Below are 12,493 nucleotides of genomic sequence, written 5' to 3' on the forward strand. Positions count from 1 at the left end.
ATTGTGTCATTCCCTCACACTGCACTGGCAGAATACATGCATTAGCCATGGACATCTACTAAGGAGCTCTAGAATAGATCAAAGTAAGATTGTTGAAATAATGATAAAGGTTTTGAACAAACACAAGAGGACACTTAAATAAAATGGCGGTAGAACGATGTTTCCCTTCTAACCCTAACCCTTACCACAAGGCCTGCGTTCCTGACAGCCAGAGGTAGGCCTAACAGCCCTGTACCGATGTTACCCTTCTAACCCTAACCCTTACCACAAGGCCTGCGTTCCTGACAGCCAGAGGTAGGCCTAACAGCCCTGTACCGATGTTCCCCTTCAGGAGGTGGATCAGGGTCTGTAAAAAACTACAACATAACAAATAAAACATGATCAGCGTCAAATCACATCACTTAACGCAATAATGTCATCAAACAATTATGAACACAGGGTCTCATACGCTCTCATATAATCAGCTCTTTGTATGGGGCCTCAGGTCTCAGGATGGAAACTGTGCTGCTAGAGATTTGACTTGGTCTTTGTTTCAATACAAGTTACGGTCTTTGATTTTGTATTGACCAAGAGCTGGAATTTAAAAAAAATATATATATGCATGTAACATAACCGTACTTACGAAGTCCCTGTTTGGCCTCCAATTCTCTCGTACCGAGAATCAGGTCTGGGGGGCAGAGGTGGAGTAGGACAGAGAACATCCTCCTCGGAGGTGCTCGCTGATATCCTGGAGAGAACTGGACCCGGGCCTGCAATACGGGGACACACAGTTGTTCCGACAGTTAGATTGGTACAACGGCAACTTCAATAATACTTTATATTCAAATCACAAACATTCCCCAGTCAGAAGAATGTCTTAATTCTGCTGTTGAGATGACAGATTCTGCTACATTACTTCATACTGTAGATAGTAGGGTTGTACTACACAGAATCCCCACAGAAGGACCAGAGTTCTAGCCATAATCAGTCTGCTAGGCTGGGCCCTGGTTTGTTGACACAAACAAAGCAGTGTTAGCTAATGATCATCCACAAACAAGACACTTTAGGCTACGTCTGATCCAAAAGAAAAACACTGAATGGAAAGTAATGAAATACATTATATCAGAAGACAATAGCCTCTGTATGTGGAAAAATGTGTTATCTAATCAAATCACTCGTTACATCAGTTTCCTGGATATGTTCACTAGGCAAATGTCATGAATAGATGACATTTGAGAGAATCTTGTTTGTCCTAAATAATATATTGCAAATCGGCACGTTCCACAACGTTTAGCCCTGCTGAATGCAGCCCAGGGCCTGTAATCATGAAGCCACTCAGAGTAGGAGTACTATTTCTAGCATAAATTAATATATCAGCCTCCTGCTCATACGGAGACACCGGTAGTAGATGAGCAGTCCTACTCTGAGACACTATGAATACAGGCGTCTGTTCTGACTAAACAAAGCCATGGGGTTTCAAATTCAATACCGTCTTGACGATGGTCAGGGTCGGAGGTCATGGTTGGGCCGCTGGCGCTGGGTGGATCCTCCTGCTGCCTCTCGGATTCCTCCTCCAGAGACACTGTGGACAATGTAATGGTAGTTCATTCCATGCTAAACTCACCAAAAAAAAGAAACGTCCTCTCACTGTCAACTGCGTTAATTTTCAGCAAACTTAACATGTGTAAATATATTTGTATGAACATAACAAGATTCAACAACTGAGACATAAACTTAACATGTTCCACGGACATGTGACTAACAGAAATTGAATAATGTGTCCCTGAACAAGGGGGGGGGGGGTCAAAATCAAAAGTAACAGTCAGTATCTGGTGTGGCCACCAGCTGCATTAAGTACTACAGTGCATCTCCTTCTCATGGACTGCACCAGATTTGCCAGTTCTTGCTGTGAGATGTTACCCCACTCTTCCACCAAGGCACCTGCAAGTTCCCGGACATTTCTGGGGGGAATGGCCCTTGCCCTCATCCTCCGATCCAACAGGTCCCAGGCGTGCTCAATGGGATTGAGATACGGGCTCTTCGCTGGCCATGGTAGAACACTGACATTTCTGTCTTGCAGGAAATCACGCACAGAATGAGCAGTATGGCTGGTGGCATTGTCATGCTGGAAGGTCGTGTCAGGATGAGCCTGCAGGAAGGGTACCACATGAGAGAGGATGATGTCTTCCCTGTAACGCACAGCGTTGAGATTGCAGGCAATGACAACAAGCTCAGTCCGATGATGCTGTGACACACCGCCCCCAGACCATGACGGACCCTCCACCTCCAAATCGATCCCGCTCCAGAGTACAGGCCTCGGTGTAACGCTCATTCCTTCGTCGATAAACGCGAATCCGACCATCACCCCTGGTGAGACAAAACTGCGACTCGTCAGTGAAGAGCACTTTTTGCCAGTCCTGTCTGGTCCAGCGAAGGTGGGTTTGTGCCCATAGGTGACGTTGTAGCCGGTGATGTCTGGTGAGGACCTGCCTTACAACAGGCCTACAAGCCCTCAGTCTAGCCTCTCAGTCTAGCCTATTGCGGACAGTCTGAGCACTGATGGAGGGATTGTGCATTCCTGGTGTGACTTGGGCAGTTGTTGTTGCCATCCTGTACCTGTCCCGCAGATGTGATGTTCGGATGTACTGATTCTGTGCTGGTGTTGTTACTTGTGGTCTGCCACTGCGAGGACGATCAGCTGTCCGTCCTGTCTCCCTGTCACAGTACGGACATTGCAATTAATTGCCCTGGCCACTTCTGCAGTCCTCATGCCTCCTTGCAGCATGCCTAAGGCACGTTCACGCAGATGAGCAGGGACCCTGGGCATCTTTATTTTTGTGTTTTTCAGAGTCAGTAGAAAGGCCTCTTTAGTGTCCTAAGTTTTCATAACTGTGACCTTAATTGCCTACCGTCTGTAAGCTATTAGTGTCTTAACGACCGTTCCACAGGTGCATGTTCATTTATTGTTTATTGTTCATTGAACAAGCATGGGAAACAGTGTTTAAACCCTTTACAATGAAGATCTGTGAAGTTATTTTGAATTTTACGAATTATCTTTGAAAGACAGGGTCCTGAAAAAAGGGACGTTTCTTTTTTTGCTGAGTTTATAAATGGTCTACCAGATACCAGACCTCAAGCACCAGCAGTGTTCTTAACTGGAGAAACCTAGAACTGCTGGAGTCGAGGCTAGTTCTATGCTATTACTGTACAGTCAGATTCTGACTGCGACTGCCGAACAACCTTGAAATTACAATTGCTGTTCTGAAAAGGCAACGAGACAGGCTACATTCTTTCTGTTCTCCTGTACTGAAAAGGCAACGAGACAGGCTACATTCTGTTCTACTGGGAGTGACTTTTAATATTTTGTTGTCTCTCTCGTACGATAACATCCCAGGGCTTAGTTTAACTTCAACTTCTTTGTCAACACATGTAGGCCTATGTACACACACACGTACCAATCTGTCAGTTCCTCCCTCAGGGCAGTGATGGACAGTAAGTTATTAGTAGCACAACGTGCTACCATGTGTGCTGAAGAACAACTTAGACAAGTAGTAAGAGTCATGTCAGTTTTATTGGCTATTAGGCCTAATCAATAGATTATTTTTACACTATCAAGTATAGTTCTTTTTTTCTTGTCGCTGGATCGAAGAAAAATGATCTTGCATTGAAGATGCATAGATAGGAGATGATACCATTCTGGGAAATAGCTAGGAGGTGATACCATTCTGGGAAATAGCTAGTAGATTCTATTCATAGACTAACCTGTTGCCGTCATGAAGCAATTCAATTTGCTGAATGTTGTCAGTATTTATTTACAGTGTTGCAGGTTATGTTAAAAACGCAAATAAGCTGAATTCCTCTGACACGGAAAATGCCAAAGTCATGCATAGTTCTACGGACGATGCAATAGAAACACAGCACTGGAGCTCTTATACAGACAGTGAGTCTAGACCTTATAGACTCTCTCTTATACAGACAGTAAGTCTAGACCTTATAGACTCTCTCTTATACAGACAGTGAGTCTAGACCTTATAGACTCTCTCTTATACAGACAGTAAGTCTAGACCTTATAGACTCTCTCTTATACAGACAGTAAGTCTAGACCTTATAGACTCTCTCTTATACAGACAGTGAGTCTAGACCTTATAGACTCTCTCTTATACAGACAGTGAGTCTAGACCTTATAGACTCTCTCTTATACAGACAGTAAGTCTAGACCTTATAGACTCTCTCTTATACAGACAGTGAGTCTAGACCTTATAGACTCTCTCTTATACAGACAGTGAGTCTAGACCTTATAGACTCTCTCTTATACAGACAGTAAGTCTAGACCTTATAGACTCTCTCTTATACAGACAGTAAGTCTAGACCTTATAGACTCTCTCTTATACAGACAGTAAGTCTAGACCTTATAGACTCTCTCTTATACAGACAGTAAGTCTAGACCTTATAGACTCTCTCTTATACAGACAGTAAGTCTAGACCTTATAGACTCTCTCTTATACAGACAGTAAGTCTAGACCTCATAGACTCTCTCTTATACAGACAGTGAGTCCAGACCTTATAGACTCTCTCTTATACAGTGAGTCCAGACCTTATAGACTCTCTCTTGTACAGACAGTGAGTCCAGACCTTATAGACTCTCTCTTATACAGACAGTGAGTCCAGACCTTATAGACTCTCTCTTGTACAGACAGTGAGTCCAGACCTTATAGACTCTCTCTTATACAGACAGTGAGTCCAAACCTTATAGACTCTCTCTTATACAGACAGTGAGTCCAGACCTTATAGACTCTCTCTTATACAGTGAGTCCAGACCTTATAGACTCTCTCTTATACAGACAGTGAGTCCAGACCTTATAGACTCTCTCTTATACAGATAGTGAGTCCAGACCTCACATACTCTCTCTTATACAGACAGTGAGTCCAGACCTCACAGACTCTCTCTTATACAGACAGTGAGTCCAGACTTTACAAGTGTTTGGAACTCTATTACAGGGATGAGCACCATTCTTCCACAATAAATTCCATCAAATGTTGTCAGGTTGAGGTTTATTGTCATGAGTCTTGTCCTGGAGGTAGAACTGAGCGATTTCCGCTTGATAGGCCAGCTGCAAAGTCAAACGTGTCTGTTGTAAAAACTGATGAGCAGTGTGGTTAACGTTAGGGTTAAGGTTAGGTTAACAATCTGATTTTATGACAACTCTGCATTGCTGCCTCCAGGGCAAGTCTCATGAGCAGTGTGGTTAAGGTTTGGTGACAAAAATCAAATTTTATGACAACTCTGCATTGCTGCTTCCAGGGCAAGACTCATGCCAAGAATTAAAAACAGGTTCAGCCCCTGGTTCGACCGTGACCTTGCAGAGCTACTCCACCTCAAGAATTGCATTTGGCTAAAGGCTCGGCACACGCATACTCAGGCTGACTGGCTCTCGTTCAGGCAAATGAGAAATAAGTGCACTCAGGCTATCCGGAAGGCCAAAGTTAGTTACTTTAAGGAGCAGTTCTCTCTCTGTGGGTCTAACCCCAAGAAGTTCTGGAAAACGATTCAGGAAGAAAGGGTCTAAACCATCTGACCCAGATGTTTTTTGGGGGTCAAGTTTCAGGAGCTCCTTTAGCATCTCGGACTCAGTGACCTGCAGGGAGAAAATGTGTAGTGGGGCATTGGAAAAAGAGGGAGAAGCATCGGGGATAGTCGCATTAGAAGGGGTGGGAGATGAGGAAATGTTGGACGGGCAAGGAGGCATGGCTGAGTCAAATAGGAATCCTGACTTAATGAAGTGGTGATTAAAGAGCTCAGCTATGTGCTTATTGTCAGTAACAACCACATCATCAACATTAAGGGACATGGGCAGCTGTGAGGAGGGTTTATTCTCCAGGTCTTTAACTTTTTAGTGACAGGGGGCAGTATTCAGAAATTCGGATGAATGACGTGCCCAAAGTAAACTGCCTGTTACTCAGGCCCAGAAGCTAGGACATGCATATAATTGGTAGATTTGGATAGGAAACACTCTAAAGTTTCCAAAACTGTTCAAATAATGTCTGTGAGTATAACAGAACTGATATGGCAGGCGAAAACCCGAGGACAATCCATCCAGATAATTTTTTGATTTCAGCTCACCTCTGATTACAATGGCTGGGAATGGGAATATAAAAGGAAGTCCTCCCAGATTTCAGTTCCTAGGGCTTCCACTAGATGTCAACAGTCTTCAGAAAGAGTTTCTGGCTTGTTTTTTGAAAAATGAACTAGAATTTGTAGTTTTTCTAAGTGGCTCCCATTTTGGCTGTAGTGTTTGTAGCGCGTTCCGGTGAGTGTGCGTACTTCGTTATTTATCTCCGGTAATGGTCTCCGGTATTCTCCGTCTTAAATTTGATCGTTTATTTACATAATAGGGTATCTGAGGATTGATTAGGAACGTTGTTTGACTTGTTTAGAAGTTTATTGGTAGCTTACGGGATTCATTTTGTATGCATTTTGAACGAGGGACACCGGTAGATTACTGAGTCAAGTGCGCCATTGAAACTTACCTTTTTGGGATATAAAGAAGGACTTTATCGACCAAAAGGACCATTTGTTACATAGCTGGAACCCTTGTGATTGCAACCAGATGAAGATCTTCAAAGGTGATTTATTTTATCGCTATTTCTCACTTTCGTGACGCATCTGCTTGGTTGGAAAATGTATGTAATGCTTTTGTGTGCGGGGCGCTGTCCTCAGATAATCGCATGGTGTGCTTTCGCCATAAAGCCTTTTTGAAATCTGACAACGCGGCTGGATTAACAAGAAGTTAAGCTTTTAAATGATGTATGACACTTATATTGTCAGGAATGTTTAATATTACGATTCTGTAATTTGAATTTGGCACCCTGCAATTTCACCGGATGTTGACCAAGTGGCACAGTAGCGTCCCAATGATCCGTAAGAAGTTTTAAGGTTGCGGCCCCAATCATCGCCAAGCCTATCGCCAACCTTTTTAACCTGTCTTTCCTTTCTGGGAAGGTTCCCATTGCTTGGAAGGCAGCCACGGTTAATCCTTTATTTAAAGGGGAGATCAAGCTGATCCTAACTTGTTATAGGCCAATTTCTATTTTGCCCTGTTTAATCAAAAGTTTTGGAAAAACTTGTCAATAATCAACTGACTGGCTTTCTTGATGTCTATAGTATTCTCTCTGGTACGAAATCTGGTTTCCGCTCAGGTTATGAATGTGTCACTGCAACCTTAAAGGTCCTCAATGATGATACCATTGCCCTTGATTTGAAGCAATATTGTGCTGCTATTTTTATTGACTTGGCCAAAGCTTTTGATACGGTAGACCATTCCATTCTTGTGGGCCGGCTAAGTAGTATTGGTGTCTCTGAGGGGTCTTTGGGCTGGTTTGCTAACTACCTCTCTCAAGGAGTGCAGGGTATAAAGTCAGAAAATCTGCTGTCTCAGCCACTGCCTGTCACCAAGGGAGTACCCCCAAGGCTGGATCCTAGGCCCCACTCTCTTCTCAATTTACATCAACAACATAGCTCAGGCAGTAGGATGCGCTCTCATCCATGTATATGCAGACGATACAGTCTTCTACTCAGCTGGCTCCTCCCCAGATTGTGTTAAATGCTCTACAACAAAATTATCTTAGTGTCCATCAAGCTTTTCTCTAACCTTAACCTTGTTCTGAACACCTCCAAAACAAAGGTCATGTGGTTTGGTAAGAAGAATGCCCCTCTCCCCACAGGTGTTATTAATGCCTTTGAGGGTTTAAAGCTCGAGGTCGTCACCTCATACAAGTACTTGGGAGTGTGGCTAGACGGTACACTGTCCTTCTCTCAGCACATATCAAAGCTGCAGGCTAAGGTTACATCTAGACTTGGTTTCCTTTATCGTAATCGCTCCTCTTTCACCCCAGCTGCCAAACTAACCCTGATTCAGATGAAAATCCTACCTATGCTAGATTATGGAGACATAATTTATAGATTGGCAGGTAAGGGTGTTCGAGCGGCTAGATGTTCTACTATTCGGCCATCAGATTAGCCACCAATGCTCCTTATAGGACACATCACTGCACTCTACACTGGTCATCTCTGTATACCCGTGGCAAGACCCACTGGTTGATGCTTTTTTATAAAACCCTCTTAGGCCTCACTCCCCCCTATCTGAGATATCTACTGCAGCCCTCATCCTCCACATACAACACCCGTTCTGCCAGTCACATTCTGTTAAAGGTCTCCAAAGCACACACATCACTGGGTCCCACCTCTTTTCAGTTCGCTGCAGCTAGCGACTGGAATGACCTGCAATAAACACTCAAACTGGACAGTTTTATCTCAATCTCTTCATTCAAAGACTCAATCATGAACACTCTTACTGACAGTTGTGGCTGCTGTGCGTGATGTATGGTTGTCTCTACCTTCTTGCTCTTTGTGCTGTTGTCTGTGCCCAATAATGTTGGTACCATGTTTTGTGCTGCTACCATGTTGTTGTTATGTTGTGTTGCTACCATGCTGTGTTATGTGGTACTGCCTTGCTATGTTGTTGTCTTAGGTCTCTCTTTATGTAATGTTGTGTGGTCTCTCTTTATATAGTGTTGTGTGGTCTCTCTTGTTGTGATGTGCGTTTTGTCCGATATTTATATTATTATAATTTTTTTATCCCAGGCCCCTGTCCCCGCAGGAGGCCTTTTGCCTTTTGGTAGGCTGTCATTGTCAATAAGAATTTGTTCTTAACTGACTTGCCTAGTGAAATAAAGGTTAAATAAAATAAACAGGAAATGCCAACCTGCGTTTTGTTGACGGTGTTGGAAAACGTAGGTGTCAGGTGCAGCTCTAGAATCTCCTATAGGTGTTCCAATTTGGTTGAGATTAGACCCACTAATAATTACATTTTAGCAAAATAGTGATCTATGAAGAAAAAAAAAATATATATATATATTTATATAATAAATTCAGAACCATTCATGCGTAATGCACATTCACTAATAAATTACTAACTTATTGGAGCAGGCTATAGAAAATGAACACAGGTCTCATAAACAATCTCTCAAGCACAAGCCCACATTCTAGTGAGTAGCCAGCTAATCCTTATATTTCCAGTTTAGCCAACTTGGATCTATTTGCTCGCTAACAAAGCAGAACAGTTGAATTGTTATGAACACACCCGTCAACTGTTTGAACAGCACGCTAGCTTGTCCAGCATGCACTTTGTTCAGATGTTGAAATCAAGTGGCCTACCTTATTTCTCAAAATGAGAATGAGTTGCCAAATCCTTATATAAATTGTTATTTTTTCTGCTTATTGCACATTTATCAAACAACATACTATACAGCTAGTATAACAGTGTTTTGCTCAAATGTTGCTAGCGGTACACAGTATAGCAATGCCGCACGCGACAAACTGCTAATTAATTTTTCCAGAATCAATATTCATTGATACTCCTGTTTTAGTAGTGTCTGCTAGGCCGCATTTGAGGAGTTGAGACATAAAAGGGTATCATTAGAAACGTTAACTTCTCCTCTATTAAATAACGTCTCCATGTGTTTCGGCATCCATATGACCGATTCGGTTGGGCCAAACCTCAAATGCAAATAGTGAGTTGACACCGCTTGTCAGAGAGGAAGTGATCTGTCATCTTTGAAGCTAAGCATTCTGGGATTAAACCCCTCCCTCTGCAACTGGATCCTGGACTTCTTGACGGGCCACCCTCAGGTGGTGAGGGTTGACAACACATTCGCCAAGTTGACCCACATGGGGGCTCCTCAGGGGTGAGTGATTTGTCCTCTCCTGTACTCCCTGTTCACCCACAACTGCGTGGCCACACACACACACACACCTCAAAATCCATCATTAAGTTTGCAGACGACATGACAGTGATAGGCGTGATCACTGACGACGAGACAGCCTACAAGGAGGGGGTCAGTGACCAAGCAATGTGATGCTAGGACTACAACCTCTCCCTCAATGTCAGCAAGACAAAGGAGCCATCATGGACTACAGGAAATGGAGGGCCGACCATGCCCCCATTCACGTCGACAGGGCTGCAGTGGAGCAGATTGAGAGCTTCAAGTTCATCAGTGTCCACATCACTAAGGAATTATCATGGTCCACACACACCAACACAGTCGTTAAGAGGGCACGACATCCACCTCTTCCCCCTCAAGAGGCTGAAAAGATTCTGCATGTGCCCTCAGATCCTCAAAAAGTTCTACAGCTGCACCATTGAGAGCATCTTGACTGGTTGCATTACCGCTTGGTATGGCAACTGCTTGGCCTCCGACCGCAAGGCACTGCAGAGGGTAGTGCGTACAGCCCAGTACATCCTGCCATCCAGGACCTCTATACCAGGCGGTGTCAGAAGGTAGTGTGTACAGCCCAGTACATCCTGCCATCCAGGACCTCTATACAAGGCGGTGCAGAGAGTAGTGCGTACAGCCCAGTACATCCTGCCATCCAGGACCTCTATACAAGGCGGTGCAGAGAGTAGTGCGTACAGCCCAGTACATCCTGCCATCCAGGACCTCTATACAAGGCGGTGCAGAGGGTAGTGCGTACAGCCCAGTACATCCTGCCATCCAGGACCTCTATACCAGGCGGTGTCAGAAGGCCCTAAAAATTGTCAAAGACTCCAGCCACCTAAGTCATAGACTGTTCTCTCTGCAACTGCACGGCAAGCAGTACCGATGCACCAAGTCTGCAACCAACACTGAACAGCTTCAACCCCCGAGCCATAAGACTGCTAAAATAGTTAGCTATCTGCATTGACCCTTTTTAAACTATAAGGCGGCTTTAAGCTCCACGTCATTGATCTACGTGCGTGCGTGCACGTGGGTGGTCTTTTTTTGGGGTAGAGGACTCTTTTCGTTGCATTACACCCAGAGAGGAAGTGCGCTTTGTGTAGTGTACAGTATATCCACTAGGGGGCTTGGGGAACCAGAGTAGCTTACCAAGCAAGAGGAGTCTTGTGTTGTGGATATCCACTAGGGGGACCCAGAGTAGCTTACCAAGCAAGAGGAGCCTTGTGTTGTGTATATCCACTAGGGGGAACCAGAGTAGCTTACCAAGCAAGAGGAGTCTTGTGTTGTGGATATCCACTAGGGGGACCCAGAGTAGCTTACCAAGCAAGAGGAGCCTTGTGTTGTGGATATCCACTAGGGGGAACCAGACTAGCTTACCAAACAAGAGGAGCCGAGGCACTCTTTTTGACTCTAGCTAGCGACGATGTTTAAACTTCCGTATCTGATGTTATGCCTGTTTACAAATCCTAGCTATATGCCGGGCTAGTCTGGTGGTCTATGCTTTTTGACGCTACTATTTAGCCAGAGAAGCAAACATGTCTCTTTTTGAATTGCAACTGCCAGAGTTTGAACAACAACAGCTTGAACTGCTATTACTAATGAGGAGGAGAAGGGGGGGGGGGGGAGACTGAGAAAATGTCAAGTTCGTCCACTGAACACTATAGGAGGGGACAATGGAGAATACACGTCTCTTGTCCAACCAATGCGAAGCATTGACGAGGAAAGACATTTTCAATACTTTCGGATGTTGTTTGCCAGATTTGACGACTTGCTTCAGCGGCTTGCCCTTCACATCTCGCACAAGATAATGCACAGCTAACCAGTAAGTACTGCAGAAAGGTTGACTGTGACCCTTTGGTTTTTGGCACTGAATATTTCCCGTTCAATGTCTCCCATCCAGAAAAGAGCTGATTTCACATGTTCTAGCTAGGTCTGCTAAACATAAGATCACAAACACACACTGACTGTACAAAAGGACTCATACCGTATCTGGCATATTGCTGTCTGTCTGACAATGTTTCACATGAACACAAAGCCAATCCAGTTGTCTGACAATCGGTGGGACACACACCAGTGGCAGCTACACTCCTCGTCTCCTTAACCCTTTTCAGATTGCAAACATACCGGTCCCAAATCTTTCTCCATGTTTCTTTAATATCGGTATTGGTGTTCACTTCGTGATATCTCCCTCCAGCTGTCTTTTGCTTGCCTGTCTGAAATACAACCACATCGACGAGGTCCTCGTATTGTCTCACCAGCTCGCACAGACGCTCCTCCAAACTGGACATAGACATAATTGTGCTTAGCAAATCTCTAAATAAAAAGCACAAAAAAGGAAGCTTGTAAGAAGTACAAGCGTGTTTATACCAGAAGTAGCAGAACGTCCATCTCTGCTGTGTTTATACCAGTAGTAGCAGAACGTCCATCTCTGCTGTGTTTATACCAGTAGTAGCAGAACGTCCATCTCTGCTGTGTTTATACCAGAAGTAGCAGAACGTCCATCTCTGCTGTGTTTATACCAGTAGTAGCAGAACGTCCATCTCTGCTGTGTTTATAGCAGAAGGGATACCGGAAAAAATGTGATACAGACACAGCGGCGGGACTTCCGTTGAAAAAAATTAAATAAAACTGCCCCTCAGTATTCGCAAGGAATGATACGTCCAAAGACGGCGCGTATTACAAGGAGCCACACCCTTTTGTGACGAAAAACGACATTGCAACACTGTGCTACGCTCCGTTG

At 44.2% G+C, this 12,493-nt stretch overlaps 1 protein-coding gene across 3 annotated transcripts in view; it reads right to left on the reverse strand.

Annotated features, from left to right (window-relative positions):
• Positions 1-12,493, reverse strand: part of LOC139581740 (proton-coupled amino acid transporter 1-like) — a 68,368-nt gene that overhangs the window by 43,775 nt on the left and 12,100 nt on the right. For 2 of the 3 annotated variants that reach the window (XM_071411825.1, XM_071411824.1), the window contains exons 2-4: positions 1,469-1,561; positions 623-749; positions 266-356 (exon numbers count right to left, since the gene is read on the reverse strand). In XM_071411825.1, the coding sequence (XP_071267926.1) occupies positions 266-356; positions 623-749; positions 1,469-1,499 (249 nt within the window). In that variant the 5' untranslated portion in view covers positions 1,500-1,561. Of the gene's footprint in view, positions 1-185; positions 244-265; positions 357-622; positions 750-1,468; positions 1,562-12,493 lie in introns of those variants that run through there. The other variant, XM_071411827.1, reaches the window with a different exon arrangement.

This window comes from Salvelinus alpinus, chromosome 7 (assembly GCF_045679555.1).
Source record: "Salvelinus alpinus chromosome 7, SLU_Salpinus.1, whole genome shotgun sequence".
In the NCBI taxonomy this organism is placed as follows: domain Eukaryota; kingdom Metazoa; phylum Chordata; class Actinopteri; order Salmoniformes; family Salmonidae; genus Salvelinus; species Salvelinus alpinus.